Below are 15,386 nucleotides of genomic sequence, written 5' to 3'. Positions count from 1 at the left end.
TTTCTGCACTGTCAGATGAAAGGAGGGGCCTTATCCTGCTTCCACCATGGAGTGACCTTGATTAGAACATGATTGACACTGGATCATGGTCAACGTGCGTAAGGCCGAGTGGGAAGTGCATGGCAGGCAGGCATATTTCGAGCTCCCAATCGGGTAACTCTTGCGAGTGAGTCACGACGCAGCTCAAGGCTGTTGTGGAGCGCTCCGCATCGTATTTACAAGAACCGAACAAGGAATGCAGGTTACATTCACATGAAGGCTCTTATCCTGAGGAGATTAATCTACGTATATGCCACGAGAGGCTCCTACGCACTTTCCCGCAGAGGATCAGCATCATGGCCGAGGACCGCATTCCCGTATGCCTCAAGCTTCTTGCGCCTCCCCTCGTACAACTCGAAGCTACTGCCCACAAGCGGACTCAGTAGCGAGCCTACTTCACTAGTGCTTGAGTCTTCATAGAGCGCGACCTTTTCCCTCAACTGACTCCTTAGCTCATTCAGCGTCGCTTGCACGTGCTTGATGCTGTATGCCTTTCGCCCAAGATCATTGAATGCATCTGCTGGATCTTGCAAGCACAACATGTAGGGCCGTATGGGATCAATCATGCTTAAGCGCCGCTGACCAGCTAGCATCTGCTCCAACATTAGCCGCTAAGAACTTGCGCAGCATGGAACTCCATTGTGACCTACCTCATCGTCGCCAGTCTCCCCGCGCGTGCTGGCAGATTGCGGGTCGCGGAGCTTGCCCGTCTGAAGTTCTTCAGCTGGCCGCTTCTCGAAGAAGCTGGGGGGATGCACTGCAACGCCATGCTTGTGTGTATCGAGATTGATGTAGAAGTCCAAGAACGACATGAACTTATGCGCCAGATCATCGGACTCAGAATTTTCAGCAAGCTTGAGGCTTGCCACGACCATCATAAAGATGCTGTATGAGCCCAAGCCGCCCCGGTAAACATCTGATAATCCTCTGATGTCGAACATGACCTTGACCAAGGTGTAGATGGCACGAAGCCCGGGGAGTTCATCGAGGTACTTCTTGATCCAGTCCCGAGAAGTGGCGGTATCATTCGAACACACAACCTGAATATCAATCCCAGATTCTCTGTGCTGCATCGAAATCAGTGGGTATCGTGCTTGCCTGAGTGCGACAAGCATGAAGTCTTTACTAGTGTCGAATGCCTTATGGAGTTTCTTGAGATTTCTGACGTTTTGATCTCTTACGGCCCACCGAGGTGGCTGGGGAGCTCCCGAAGTGTCACGGTGTTCAGAAGCAGTGAGTCGAAGGTCAATGTCTGAGATGGCCAACGCTAGCCCTGTTCGACCAGATCCAAAGACCTCCAGCGGAGCGTGCGGTAGGTATCTGGCGGCGAAGGCTTGGATTTCCTCTATTACGGCTCTCCTCGTAGCTGCTTCCGCTGCGGTCGGCATCATATAGTTGTCAAACTCCTCGATTTCGGCAGAAAGCCTACAAACGATAAGTATACCTTTAGCCTAATCGGGCACAGCTACTATTACCTAGCCCAGCCATCAAGCTTGTCCAGATTCCGTTCGCTGACCCACGGGAGTTCGGTCGCAGGAACCGCTGAGGTAATGGATGGTGCCACATAGCTGCCTTCGTAATCCAGTGTCTGGAGCGCACGCTTGGCTCTTATTCGTTCCGCCAGCCCAAGACCTCTAGGTGGCGGCTCTGTCCGACCGTGGACGACCTTTTCTGGAGTGGTTCTCTCCAGAAAATCTTCGGGGGATGGCTGTGTTCGGTTCTGGATGGTTTCGTCTAATCCTTGTTTGAGCTGTGGCACCGTCTGGTTCCGAGAGGTATCCCCTGATCGGCCTTGCCGACCATATATCTTCAGATGCCTGAACCAATCCACCTTCTCCTCCGGAAATGGGTCATCGAACAGTAAGTCCGCATCGTCTCTTCTCTCCACTGGCTCTTCCTCCCTGCCTGACCATGGACGGAGAAGCCGATGTGGTAGCGCTGGCCGAAATGCCGTCGATTCTGAGGCTGGACCGCTCAATGATTTCCTGATGACGGACGCTCGATTGGTGGAGCGATGTCGCTCAAGTGTCTCGGTCAAGTCGTCGACCACGATATCCCCGCGATGGCGCCTGCCAACATCGTAGTCTAATCTGATCTTTGTCCTCTTCGTTGGGAGGGTTCCCGGTGTCTTTGGGCTTGATGAGCGCCCTCGAGTGCCAGAATCTCGCGGTGCAGAGCTTGCGGAGAAATGCTGCCGCGGAACAAGGCGAGCACCTGAGCTCCCGATGAGCTGATGTAGAGCCTTGAGAGGCTGGAAGGCATTAGGCGCATGGCATCCTGTTCGCTGTTGGACAACGGACATGGCACACAGGCGGAGAGGGAGAAGGTCTTGCTTGGCTTGAAGCAGAAGCTCAGAAGGAGGCGTTGATTCTGCCAGACGCGTACAGTAGTCCGTTGCGAGACGACCGCACGTGATCAGAGAGACTTTTGCGGACTTAGAGACCGCGGCTTCCGAGCACTCTAGTACTGCGCTCCACTAATACGAACAAGTGTCAGTAGTAAAAACAAGCGGCCTACATGCGTATCGGTGATTGACTTTGTGGCGCATCAGCTTGATGAGCACGTGACGTGTCGCTCCTGACATCCGAAGCTTGCCCAGACGATGAGCCGCTGACGGCAGGCGTTGCTCCCGCGCTTGGTGGGCTGGAGGGGCCGTGGGGCACGCACATCGGTCTTCCATTTGCAGCACTCAACCGTCAAGCCGCTTCAGATTAACTACATAGAATTCTGGTATGTCACTGCAGGCCAACTGATACTCTGAAGAAGGCTTGTCCTCGAGACAACCTCCCTACGTCCCTACGTCCCTACGTCCCTACCTCGAGGCTCACGGGTCCAGCTTCTGCGCAGATCTCTACCCTACGCCTATTCTTCGTCACCACCTCGGCAGCCTCCCTCGCAACCCTTATTTTCTAAACACACTGTAACACGACCCTTTACCGTACGTTGTGACCGGCCAATGGCACTTTAAACGTGCAACCAAGGCGAGCGAGCCCATCGTGCAAAGCTTCGTCCCTCCCTATGCCCACATGTCGCTAATTGACTGTAGAGGACGTACCAGCGCGATTCAATGCCGGCCCCAAGTCCAAACCCGTCTGAAGATCAGCACCACGGACATCCTGCTCTTCATCCGTCCATTATCTCTGTCCCAGTTACACCAGGTGTCCATATCGGAGGAGGCTCCGCCTACATTGCGCCGCAGGCTGTATCCGAAGACGCTGATGGCTCGTACGAGCACGACCCCGACACACCCCGAGGACCCCAGTGGAACGCCAACTCGTATTTTACTCCTAAACACGAAGACCAAAGCCCGGACGTAAGTGCTCTACAAACTTCGCGCGGTCTGAGCTGGGAAGACTTGCACGTTTGGGCCCATTTTCGTCTACAAGGGAATGTGCGCTGCGCACAACCTCCTAACTAACTGTTCTAAGCAGGATGAGAATCGACCGAATTCTCCTACCGACGTAGCTCGTGGTGCCAGAACGGGAGAGGAACTGTTGCGAAGATTGAGCCTCGTTGGAGATAATCGGAGGAAACAGAGCCAGGCGAATGTTGATCCGAGAGAAGCATATCCCGGCTTGAACCTCAGTGGGGGCATCATTAGCGCAACCTTCTGTGTGCCATACACGATTGGCTACTCGCCAGGCAATGAATGGGTACGTCTGACTTGCCCAAGTCTACGGAATTTTGACAGTCTCGACGTCTTCCCGTGCGTTTGATTGAGGCTTCATGGTGTTGAAAGGGTCCTATTGCGGCACTGCTTCTGTCTTGCAAGGCGGAGGAACCGTGGACAAACCTCGAGCTACAAGAGCATCTACTGATTGTCTATCGGTGTAGGAATTGGGCTCGCGCCGTGGGACCTCCGCTCTCTTTGACTCGTTCTCATATCTCGCGTCGGCATCTTCCCCATGGAACAGTACTCTAGTTGGCTGGACAGGCGAGATCAAGGATGCTTCGGGTATACCGAGTGGTCAAGGTGCAACGGGTGATGCCAGTGGAACCGTTGGCCCACTGAACAGAGCGTCCGCACCGATTCCTGTTGATTCGAGCAAACCGCCGCCACAGCCTGTCCAGACAGAAGGCTTCGCAGTGCCTGCCGCCGACAGGCAACGTCTTGAAAGGCAACTAGAGCGCGACCATGGAGGCAAGATCGTCCCGGTGTGGCTTAGTGACGAGTATGACGAGAAACGTGATCTTGTGATTATTAAGAACCAGTCGAGATGGCGTCGATTTGCCGAGCGTGAACTCTACACCTTGTTTCACTACAAGCAAAACGAGCCAACCGATGGCCGAGCTGCACGCCAGACGTGGGCCGACTACTACCGCCTGAACAAGATGTTCGCCGACCGCATACTCGAGATATACAAGCCAGGGGATATTGTCATGATTCATGACTACTACCTGATGCTCCTTCCGAGTTTGCTACGACAGCGCTTGCCAAACATTTACATCGGATTCTTCCTGCATGTCCCGTTTCCAAGTAGCGAGTTCTACCGCTGCCTCAGCCAAAGGAAGGAGATACTGGAGGGCGTGCTTGGCGCGAACATGATAGGCTTCCAGTCTTACAGCTACTCTCGTCACTTCTCATCCTGCTGTACGCGTGTCCTGGGCTTCGATTCATCCTCTGCTGGTGTGGATGCATACGGTGCGCATGTCGCGGTTGACGTCTTCCCGATCGGCATCAACGCTGCAGCCACACAGAAAAGTGCATTCCAGGATTCAGCGATTGAGGATAAGGTCGCTGGTATCCGCAAGCTATATGCTGGCAAAAAGATCATCGTTGGTCGTGACCGATTGGACTCAGTAAGGGGGGTGGCCCAGAAACTGCAGGCTTTCGAAATCTTCCTCGAGCGATACCCTGAGTGGCGCGAGAAGGTGGTTTTGATCCAAGTCACCAGTCCCGGATACTCTACGAACGACAGTGATGAGGATGACAACAAGTTCGTGAACAAGATATCCGACCTGGTCGCAAAGATCAATGGCACCTACGGATCACTCAGCTTTACACCTGTGCAGCATTACCCCCAGTACCTTTCAAGCGAAGAGTACTTTGCCCTTCTCCGGGTCGCAGACGTAGGCCTGATTACCAGTGTCCGAGATGGCATGAACACGACCAGCCTGGAATTTGTGATTTGCCAGAAGGACAATCACGGCCCGCTCATTCTCTCCGAGTTCTCGGGCACCGCCGGCAGTCTAGGCAACGCCATCCACATCAACCCTTGGGACCTTGGCGGTGTTGCCGACGCCATTGATCAAGCCTTGACGATGTCTGACGAAGAACGGAGAACGACACATGAGAAGATGTACAAGCATGTTGTGACCAACAATATACAAAACTGGACGAACAACTTCCTCAGACGGCTGTTGACTAACCTTGCGTCTTTCGATCAATCCTTCGCTACTCCTGCTTTGGACAGAGCCAAGCTGCTGGCGCAGTACAGGCGGTCAAGCCGGCGGCTCTTCATGTTCGACTACGACGGAACTCTGACCCCTATCGTCAAAGACCCCCAGGCTGCCATTCCGTCCGACAGGGTAATTCGGACACTCAAAGCTCTAGCATCCGACCCTCGCAACGAGGTGTGGATTATTAGCGGACGAGATCAGGCGTTCCTCGATGAGTGGATGGGACACATTCCGGAGCTCGGTCTCAGCGCAGAGCACGGAAGCTTCATGCGTAGACCGAAGAGTGACAAATGGATTAACTTGACGGAGTCGATTGACATGAGCTGGCAGAAGGAGGTCATGCTGGTTTTCCAACACTTTACCGACAAGACGCAAGGTATTTCATAATGCCGTCGTCCAAGCGAGTGCAAAAAATCACTGCAGAGACTAATGTCTACTTTGCAGGCTCATTCATTGAACGCAAGAAGATCGCTCTCACGTGGCACTACCGCAGAGCGGACCCCGAGTACGGCGCTTTCCAAGCTCGCGAATGCTACAAGTACCTTCAGAACACGGTCGCGAGGAAGTACGACGTCGAAGTCATGACCGGCAAAGCAAATCTCGAAGTCCGCCCGAAATTCGTCAACAAAGGCGAGATTGCTAAGAAGCTGATTGTGCAATACGGGGATACTCCTGATGTGATGCCAGACTTCGTCTTCTGCCTCGGCGACGACTCTACGGATGAGGGTAAGTCGCAGCTTCTGTACTGCTACGTGTCACAGGCCCAGCTAATGAATGCATCAGATATGTTTCGATCGCTCCGTCAATCGAAGCTCCCGCCTGACTATATGTTCTCGTGCACAGTAGGGGCCAGCTCAAAGCAGACGCTTGCCAGCTGGCACTTGCTTGAGCCTTCCGATGTCATCTCTGCGATATCACTGCTGAATGGATCTGCGGACGCCGGCAATGCCGGAGCCGTAGCGGTCGTTGACGGTACCGTGTCCGATTCTCGTCTATAACTATTCATCGTTCGGGAGAGAGGTTTCCTAAGCATAAGAAGGAGTTGGAGGCGACGTTGGTTTTACACGCATGAATACGAGTACCTGTCGAGCGCCTATTTTTCAGCTCGCAACCACCTAAAATGAATAAATCCGCTTTCCTAGAGAAGCTTCAACCGAGTTTATAGACTGCAACACTCCAGCTCTCGCCTGAGGAACCCCAGTGTCTACGGCGATAGGTACACTAAGCGTTGGAAGCTGTTCAACGTCGACATAGTAGCCGGCAAGAGCGATATCACCAATCTGACATGAGTTTGTTGGGATTCTTTGCCTAACCACATCAGCTAGAAGCTCTCAAGCACGATATAGGCGTAGGCACGTGAGTCAACAACAGGTGTGTGCCCATGCCCTGCGAGCGGATAAAGTCATAACCGGACATTTACCGCCAAGCACTTAGACCTTGCACGTAACTATCTTCTTATGTTTGGCTTCAATGAAGTTGAATCTCGACGCAATTCTACGAGAGCTGTCGCTGCCTGTACAGACAGGTGTGCTCACAAAGGATGGCGCAAGTGCACCAGGGCGCTCTGCTGGACAATTGATGTTAATTGGTACCTGCGTCGAGGGTTTACCGAGAAGCAGGGGGGTCTTCTGCCGGTCGGATTGTGGGGTTGAGGGTTTGGAGAACAGGGCCCGGCTCAATCCACCGGCAGCCGTTGGTCTTGCCGATGCCCGTTGTTCTCCGCCATAAACATGCTGGAGGCCCTCTCGTCTGGCCGTTCTGCTATTTTGCTACTCAACTGTCCTGCCCTCGTGTTGGAGTGAAACTCAGTTATATACCCTAATCTCTTTTCGTCGTAATTTTCGATATATCAATATATAGGCAGCACTTAGGATACGAGCACATCACAGCAGCAGACATGCCTTCAATAGCTCTATACGCGCGGACGGCAGCGCATTTCTCTCGAAACACCTCCACGGCAAGCTACAGCAACAGTATTGGTCCCTCCTAAACCGCAGCTAACATCCCGCAGACCCTCCTCCTCGCCCGCACCTTCTCCTCGACCCACCGCCGGTCCGAGATAAACAAGATCCTCCCCTCCGCCGCCGAAGCAATCAAAGACATGAAATCGAACAGCACGCTCCTCTGCGGCGGTTTCGGCCTCTGCGGCGTCCCGGACACGCTAATCAACCAAGTGGAAAAAACCCCCTCCATCACGGGCCTGACCGCCGTCTCCAACAACGCCGGCGTCGTCGGCTCCGGGCTGGGCCTCCTGCTCGCCTCCAAGCAGGTCAGCAAGATGATCGCAAGCTATGTGGGCGAGAACAAGGTGTTTGAGAGCATGTACCTCAAGGGCGAGATCGAGCTGGAGCTCACGCCGCAGGGCACGCTCGCGGAAAGGTGTCGTGCGGGCGGGGCGGGGATCCCGGCGTTCTATACACCTGCGGCGTTTGGGACGGTGGTGCAGACGGGGGAACTGCCGCTGAGACATAACAAGGATGGCAGCGTGGCGCAGTATAGCCAGCCGCGCGATGTTAAGGTGTTTGATGGCAAGAGCTATGTCATGGAGGAGGCCATCAAGGGGGATTATGCTTTCATCAAGGCGTGGAAGGCGGATCGGCTGGGCAACTGCATGTTCCGCTTCGCGGCGGCCAACTTCAACGGTGCGATGGCGAGGAACGCAAAGATGACGATCGTCGAGGCTGAGCATCTCGTCGAGCCTGGCGATATCGATCCGGCTGCCGTCCATGTCCCGGGCATCTACGTCGACCGCGTCATCCAGTCCTCCGCGGAGAAGAAGATCGAGAAGATTGTGAACGCAAAGGACCCCGAGGAGGCCGTCAACGCGCTCGGCTCGGGCGACGCAGGCAACAAGCGCGAGCGCATCGTCCGCCGCGCCGCAAAGGAGTTTAAGAACGGCATGTACGCGAACCTGGGCATTGGCATGCCGATGTTGGCGCCCAGCTTCGTCGACCCCTCCGTCGAGGTCCAGCTGCAGTCTGAGAACGGCATCCTGGGCCTGGGACCGTATCCCAAGAAGGGCGAGGAGGACCCGGATCTTATCAACGCGGGCAAGGAAACTGTCACACTGCTGCCAGGTGCGGCGTGCTTTGGCTCGGACGAATCGTTTGGTATGATTAGGGCGGGCCGCATTAACTTGACGATTCTGGGGGCCATGCAGGTGAGCGCGAAGGGCGATCTCGCGAACTGGATGCTGCCGGGTAAGATAAAGGGGTTCGGTGGTGCGATGGATCTCGTGTCGAATCCGCAGGCGACAAAGGTCGTTGTCACGATGGAGCATACGGATAAGAAGGGCAGGCCGAAGATTCTGAAGCAGTGCGAGTTCCCGCTGACGGGCAAGGCGTGCGTGTCGAGGATCATCACTGATCTGGTATGTTTAGCTGTGTCTACGTTCATGTGTCTGGTTGCTGACTGCCGCTCTAGTGTGTCTTCGATGTTGACTTCACCGACGGCCTCACGCTCATCGAGCTGGCGGACGGTGTCACGGTCGATGAAATCAAGGCGAAGACGGACGCACCGTTTACCGTTGCTGATAACATCCAGCCCATGTTGTAGTTAATATTCGAAAAAAAGATATTTGGGAATTTGCTGAAAAGAGCTGGTTGTGCATGCGTTCAGCTAGGCGTTTGTACAGAATCGATATGGGCGCATCATCGGGGAGGCGGTGTTTTTGAATATAGATTGGACCCAACGTTACATAGCCCAGAATACTTTTTTGAATAAACACCCCAAACCAGCTGCTTCCTAGAATCATGTCTCTCCCCACTGAGGCGAGGGTGGACCCCGAGCTGCGAAGGAGTGCATCATATACCTTATCGCATCATACAAACCCATTTCAAATCACCCATTTATATCGAGTCCATGGCACTATCGAAGGGAGCAATTCGGGTTTAGATGGCGGGGCAAGTTCATACTGCGGCATCAGTTGGGAACAAAGCAGCGTATCCAGACCTTCAATATTAAGGGCTACTGTATAGGAGGCCGACATCATGATTCTCATCCCATCCACACATGCTATCGAATGCCCACAGATACAGATTGACCACCGTCCCATAACCGCAGCCGCCTAAGCCCGTAGGTCCCCAAAGGCTGAATAAGTACATAGAATAGAACCCCACGCAATATGCCTACCGCTTCGGTTTTCGCCCCGCAACGCCACCAGCAAGTCTCCCAAAGTTGCTCAGCCCCGACTTTGGCTTCAGACTCCCCGGAGGCGCCGTCTGCGTCCTCGTCACGCTGCCCGCACTCGGCGGTCTCAGCTGTCTCGGCTGCGCCTCCACGGGGATCTTCCTCTCCTTCTCCAGTCCCATCTGTGCGCTCTCGCCCTCCTCCCCGCCCACCCCCCTCGACGGCCTCCTCGCCCTCTCCTGCGTATTCCGAAACTTCTCCAACAGCTCTCCCCACTTAATCCCCTGTTCCTCCCTCGCCTTGAGCCTCACCGGGCGCTCAAAGTTGCTCACGGCCGACGGCGCGGAGTTACTAGACGCGGGCGGGGTATCTGAGCTCTTCTGCCGTGCATGGTACAGGGAGGAGACGGAGGCGGGAGGGGCAGTGGCAACGTACGTTCGCGGCGCGATGTGCAGGTAGCCTATTGCGCTGACGCTGTTGAGGCGGTTTTTGAGGGCCGCGAATGCCGAGGATTGCGGGAGAAGCATGAGGAGGCCATAGAGGCATTTATAGAGGTGGGGGTATTTCTCGGGCTCGAGGAGCTGGAGGCGGAGGTCTGGAGGTGGGGCGTTAGTGGTGAGGTGTATAGGGAGATGAGGGTTACGCACAGGTGAAGACGGGGGATTCGAGGAGCTGGACGAGCTTGTCGATTTGGATGAGGACGTGGACATTCATTTCTAGCTCGCCACTGCGATGGTCAGCAACATTTGCGTTGAACTTTTATGATGCAACCCACAAGATTTGGAGGAGGTTATAGGCCTGCTCGTAGGCCTGCGCCAGTAAACATAGTGAGAATGTTGCTACAGCATTGTGGCACCAACACCGGAAGAGGGTGATGAAGAATGTTTGGCCGTCCTGCATTGGTCAGTCAGGATAACAGGTTGCCGAAAAGCGGAATGTGGAGTGGTTTGGACTAACTCGAGTCTCAAGGTTTCTTAGACGTCGGCGCAGGTCTGCAAGCTCCGGAGCAGTGATGAGGTTGTTATTGAGATTCTGAACCATAATACTGGCGAATTCGACGTCCTGAACTGTTAGCTAGGAGGATACAACAGCAAAGGTCTACACACCTCGTCTTTCTCCACGCAGTCGGCCATTGTGCGGTATATTCGCTCCGCACTCAAACTAACGCAAAGCTGTCTGATAATCAGGTTGCCTCGCGTCTCGAGTAGCTGGCGGTCGGTGCAGAAAAGCTTTAAAAGGTTCACCATAAAGGAGGTAAAGTACGAATCGTCGCTGTTTCGGGATATCTGAGAAAGAAGAACTAGATCGCGCGTGACAACTGCCTCAGAGGGATCAGACAGGGTCTTCAGAAGCGCTGGAAATGTGCCGTCGTTAATCGCTAGGGTCTGGTGGGTATTAGCGAATAGTTGCTTCGAGACAGGGTATACAATTAAGAGACCTTTGAGGGCGCTTTTCGGTGCAACATTATCAACCACGCTAAAGCGGCCACTCGTGTAGCTTCATGCTCATTAAGGAACTGCAGAGTGAGCGCGTTGACAGTTGCATCGTAATCCAGATCAGTAGCTTGCCGCGGCGTAGGCGGTCGTCCTTCAGGCGACGAAGCTTGTCGCTCAGGTTGCGCTGCGCTTTCCGTGGCCTTGCCTTCAATGGCCTTTGGCTCTAGGGCTATATCTCGGCTGCTTGATTTACTGGCTTTGTTTGAGATATTTGAGTCTCTCCGTTCGAAGGTGCTGAGCTCTTTGACATTGTTGACGGTAGCCACAGGGAGCTGCAGTTGAACTTGATGCGCTTCGTCGGTTTTTGTTTTCGAAGGGCTGTCAGGCAGGGACATGATATATTCTGTCAGCGATGTGTTCACGCGGCTGGCAGCCTGCCGGACTTGTTCGACATCGCTCGACAACGCGGGCAAGACGTGTGACAGAAGACGTGGTATGAAGGGGAGTATGTCTTCGGGACATATTTCGAAGAAGCTGTCAATCCATCGAAGAGCGGTAAGCTGAATTTCTTCCTCTACACTTTGTTAACTGCCGTCGCATGCTATGAATCGAACGGAGAATTGTACCAGATGAATCGCTGAGAAATGTTACCAGAATGTCCAGGATCTTGGGGTGATCAACCTGGACATCTTGGCCAGGAATCCAATCACCGTCGGCCCCAGCGGACTTTCCATCAGCCGCGCTATCTGAGTCCGTATCTACACTATGAGTCTCTGCGCCCTCGAGCGAGGCACCTTGACCGGTGCGTATGCTTGCATTTTCTTCGTTCAGGCTAATTGCACTTCGCATGCTCTTGCTGCTGTCAGAATCCGAGTCTGAGGGCTTTAGCCCGTCATCACCCTGGCTCTTACGGCTTTCTGCGATGCCTCGTTTTATCCGAGCGATCCTTTTTATCTCTGCCAGGAACCTCTCCAGAGTAACCTGGGTCTGTGTGTGGACGTCTGGGTTGGGATCGCTAAGAAATTTGAATATGCCTCCAAGGAACGATGGTAGATACGCAACCAGTTCCAGGTCGGGTATTTGATCAAGCAGGGTAATCCACTGAACCAGAAAGGTCCGTGTAAAGGGGTTGAGAACGTTCATTCTCTCCTGAAGCAAAGGTATGAAGCGTGGCAAGGAGAACGCGGTCTCTACATCGGGATGAGCGAAGTCATCCCCATTAGTATCTACATTCGCAGACGTGCGGTCTGAAGTGCTTAACACGGAGACGTAGGATGACGCGGACTCCGAGACAATGTCCTTGACGAGTCGGTCGAGCAGCTCTGCACCGTTCTTGACTGACATCTCCGAATCCGCAGCAAGCTATGAGACTCATATCAGCCAACTCTTCGTAGGTCCTACCGGCAGCATTTCCCCCTACCTTGCAGAGTGCGTCGAAGACCTCATTAAAGTAGAGGAGGATCTCGCCCTTCGCAACCTTGGCAATATTGTACATGCTCTCGCAGGCGTAATATCGAACCCGGGCATCTTGGTCGGAGAAGCAGGCGAGTACGGGAGGAACGATCTCACGAAGGTATCTGGCGACTTCCTGCGTGCCTAATGTTAGTATGACGATATTGCACAAGGTAGTCTTCTCACCTACCGAGCCGAGAGCGATTGACGCCGCAGCCAGTCCTATCAGGCCTCCATTCCGTGCGTGTGGGTGGTGTACTTGGTAAGCATAGTCGTCGCAGAGCTGGGTGACTATCTTCTGGATCCGTTCATGGTTGCCGACTGCAAGAGAATCTCGTATAAGGGTCTCTAGCCTGTGAAATTGTCAGTCGGTTCAAGGTTCCAATATGCAACCAGTCCCCCATGCTTCTGGCATATGCAGTCTTCGAGTCTCTCTGGTATCCAAAAAGCCTACAAGAAATATGGTACTGCCACAACCCCTCCGCCATCAGGTCGAGGCTGCTCTTCGGCATTGCAGGTATAGTGACATGGTACTCACTCCAGGGCCCCGCCTTTCCGTTTATCGTAGAGCTTATCATTCAGCGCCTTCTGTATATTGGCGTCCATGGTCGAGCTGGCGAAGCTTGTAGGGCATGACGCGGCGGAAGGCTGCTTGGGAACGTTTAGAGGTGGACAAGATGTTGATGGGCGAGATGGTGAGCGGTGGGTAAAGACTCTCTACATGCTGTAAAAGCTGTGTTGGCAGGCTGGACTAAGTAAATATCAACCCGCCATAAAGCGCTCCGAACGCCAATGTGTTTGGCGGATGAATCGCGTTGGCGCAAACAAGCGGGACTGGCCCGGTTGCCGTCAGGTCTGGGGTTCAGCAAGCCACAACCATCAAGGGTCCAAGGCTCGCTCTGTTAAGATATCACCAGCGATGGCATTACCATACTCCACCACTCTGAGCAACCCATGATGCTATCTACTACCTCGAGCACACCTTATTACCCACCAGAATCCATTCTACTACCGCAGGTTTAGGCATGATGGAGAAGCTTCAACATCTCGTTCCTCTTCCGAATCGTCCGAGTCACATATCCCATGACAACCTGCACCATTGGATGGTTGCGTTCGTAGTATGCACTTTCAATGTGGATGTCGGTCCTGAGATCGAGCTTGTGTACCCTCCGGAAACCCAATTCAGTACCTCGGACCTGACAGCGATATGCTTCAACAGCTTCCCTGAAACGCAAGATGCAGAGGTTACAGATGATCTCGTATTCCACTTCACATTGCGCAACAACTCTTGTAACATCAAGCTGACCTCTCCGTGCTCGCCTCATTGCAATCCCAATGACTTCTACGGTAGTGCTATATTTCGTCAAGAGCACGACCGGACCTCTAAGAGGAGCTTTAATCAGAAGACGCTTGTTTTGATATCAACCCACAACTTTTCAGCCTTTTTTCTCAAGCTTCTACGGCGGATGACTTCGTCTGGGCTTATCAGCGACCCTACAGCTCTCGAAGCCGCGTGCTCTCAGATCGCTGCCTGGCCGTCACCATCAATCGGACGCCATGAACTGCCTTTCTTGGGGTCCTTGCAATTACTTGAGATAGCGCCTCATTCCGCGTTTCCGTTGCAAGGTCTCTCGTCGCCAGTGTCTGCGTTCACAGCGGCGTCGACAACATACGCCTATGAACCGATCGGTTCTTGGAGCTCCTTGATGCAGCTTATGCCATCACTATCCGAGCTCTACATCATCTTCGAGAATCTACTTCTATGCGAAAACATCGTTGTCCTAGCAAAGAATCCACAGACATGTAGCCAATTTTGCTCCGCCCTGATTGACTTGATCCGGCCTATTCCTTACGCTGGCGAGACCCGGCCATACATCACGATGCAGTCAGACTTTTTCACTAGCGGCTTCCAAGGCGGTGCCCCTAATCGCTTCGTTGTTGGTATTACCAACCCCTTCTTACTTCAGCGGCTGTCAACCTTGAGCGGTGCGGGAAGCGGGACTGTGCCCCATATGTTATGCCTTCAGAACAACGAGCGGTCGATACCGATAAAGCGAGAAAAATCACTACGGCACCGTAATACGCCGGCTTTTGACATCCCTGGAGCGGGAGGACTGGCCCCTCCAACAGCAACTAAAAAGTATCTCAAGGTCGATAGCTCATTCGTTCAACAGCTGGATTCCCTGCTGAAGGACGAATCGGCCTTCGAGGAGATTGGCCCCTTCGTCCGTCGCCACTTCGCAGAGCTCACCGCTCAGTTCCTGGCACCCTTCAGCAGATATTTCGCTGCAAGCATGTCGCCAAGCGTGGCGACTCCAGGCGGGAATCTGGCCTACGCCAACTTTTCCGAGGCCGACTTTCTGCAGAGTCTATCGAAGCACGGGACTTCCGCGAAGTTCAGAGGACAGAACCACTTCCAAAGACACAAAGCACGTGATGCGCTATATGGGAGCTTCTGTCGATCACCGAATTTTTACTCCTGGCTTGAGATGAAATTCAGCCTTGAGAAGGAGGCATCAGCAGGCCTTCTCGGGTAGCGCATCGGGATCTTTCCTACTATTATTTCTCTACAATGCACGGAACCTTCTTGCATATGGTCAGCCGGAGGCTATGCACAAGCCTAATGCCAGCGGCCATGCACAGGCCTCATGCCAGCGGCCTATGACGTCCCGCCGCTGCTAAATACATGTCCATGCAACGCTCCAAACATCTCGTCATCCGCAATCTTGCTTGACGCCCGTTGCTCTGAGGCCTGCGATTACTGCTAAGGCACCGTTCATACCAGGCCATCAGCACTGAGCCCTCTAGGCGGATGCCGCCAATATTCATATCCTCGAACTGTCTTTAGAATTTCGCGCACATGGTAGATGCATCTTGTGTGCGCGCTCGAGATAAGCCCGAAGAACGTAAGGATGCTGTGGAATTGCTGCC

The 15,386-nt window shown here is 53.8% G+C and overlaps 4 protein-coding genes across 4 annotated transcripts; 2 read left to right on the top strand and 2 right to left on the bottom strand.

Moving 5' to 3' along the window:
* Positions 1-305: 305 nt before the first annotated feature.
* On the bottom strand, positions 306-2,341 carry W97_04673 (uncharacterized protein; the record flags this gene model as incomplete). Its single annotated transcript, XM_007782562.1, has 3 exons — positions 306-632; positions 690-1,464; positions 1,515-2,341. 3 exons carry the CDS (start codon positions 2,339-2,341, stop codon positions 306-308), a joined length of 1,929 nt encoding a protein of 642 aa, XP_007780752.1.
* Positions 2,342-3,106: 765 nt separating this feature from the next.
* Positions 3,107-8,994, top strand: W97_04672 (uncharacterized protein; the record flags this gene model as incomplete). The annotated part of the gene is made up of 7 exons (XM_007782561.1): positions 3,107-3,352; positions 3,471-3,692; positions 3,874-5,815; positions 5,884-6,165; positions 6,223-6,395; positions 7,451-8,809; positions 8,863-8,994. 7 exons carry the CDS (start codon positions 3,107-3,109, stop codon positions 8,992-8,994), a joined length of 4,356 nt encoding a protein of 1,451 aa, XP_007780751.1.
* Positions 8,995-9,566: 572 nt separating this feature from the next.
* W97_04671 (uncharacterized protein) lies at positions 9,567-13,061 on the bottom strand (the record flags this gene model as incomplete). Its single annotated transcript, XM_007782560.1, has 12 exons — positions 9,567-10,162; positions 10,215-10,294; positions 10,343-10,461; positions 10,525-10,629; positions 10,674-10,952; positions 11,006-11,302; positions 11,348-11,577; positions 11,630-11,797; positions 11,846-12,365; positions 12,424-12,591; positions 12,646-12,808; positions 12,994-13,061. 12 exons carry the CDS (start codon positions 13,059-13,061, stop codon positions 9,567-9,569), a joined length of 2,793 nt encoding a protein of 930 aa, XP_007780750.1.
* A 1,109-nt stretch (positions 13,062-14,170) lies between these two features.
* On the top strand, positions 14,171-14,992 carry W97_04670 (uncharacterized protein; the record flags this gene model as incomplete). The annotated part of the gene is made up of 1 exon (XM_007782559.1): positions 14,171-14,992. The coding sequence occupies one exon, from the start codon at positions 14,171-14,173 to the stop codon at positions 14,990-14,992; it is 822 nt and encodes a 273-aa protein (XP_007780749.1).
* Positions 14,993-15,386: the final 394 nt, after the last annotated feature.

This window comes from Coniosporium apollinis (genome assembly GCF_000281105.1).
Source record: "Coniosporium apollinis CBS 100218 chromosome Unknown supercont1.21, whole genome shotgun sequence".
NCBI classification, from domain to species: Eukaryota; Fungi; Ascomycota; class Dothideomycetes; genus Coniosporium; species Coniosporium apollinis.
The sequence above is the reverse complement of the archived record's forward strand: the minus strand, read 5'-3'. Positions and strand labels throughout refer to the sequence as shown.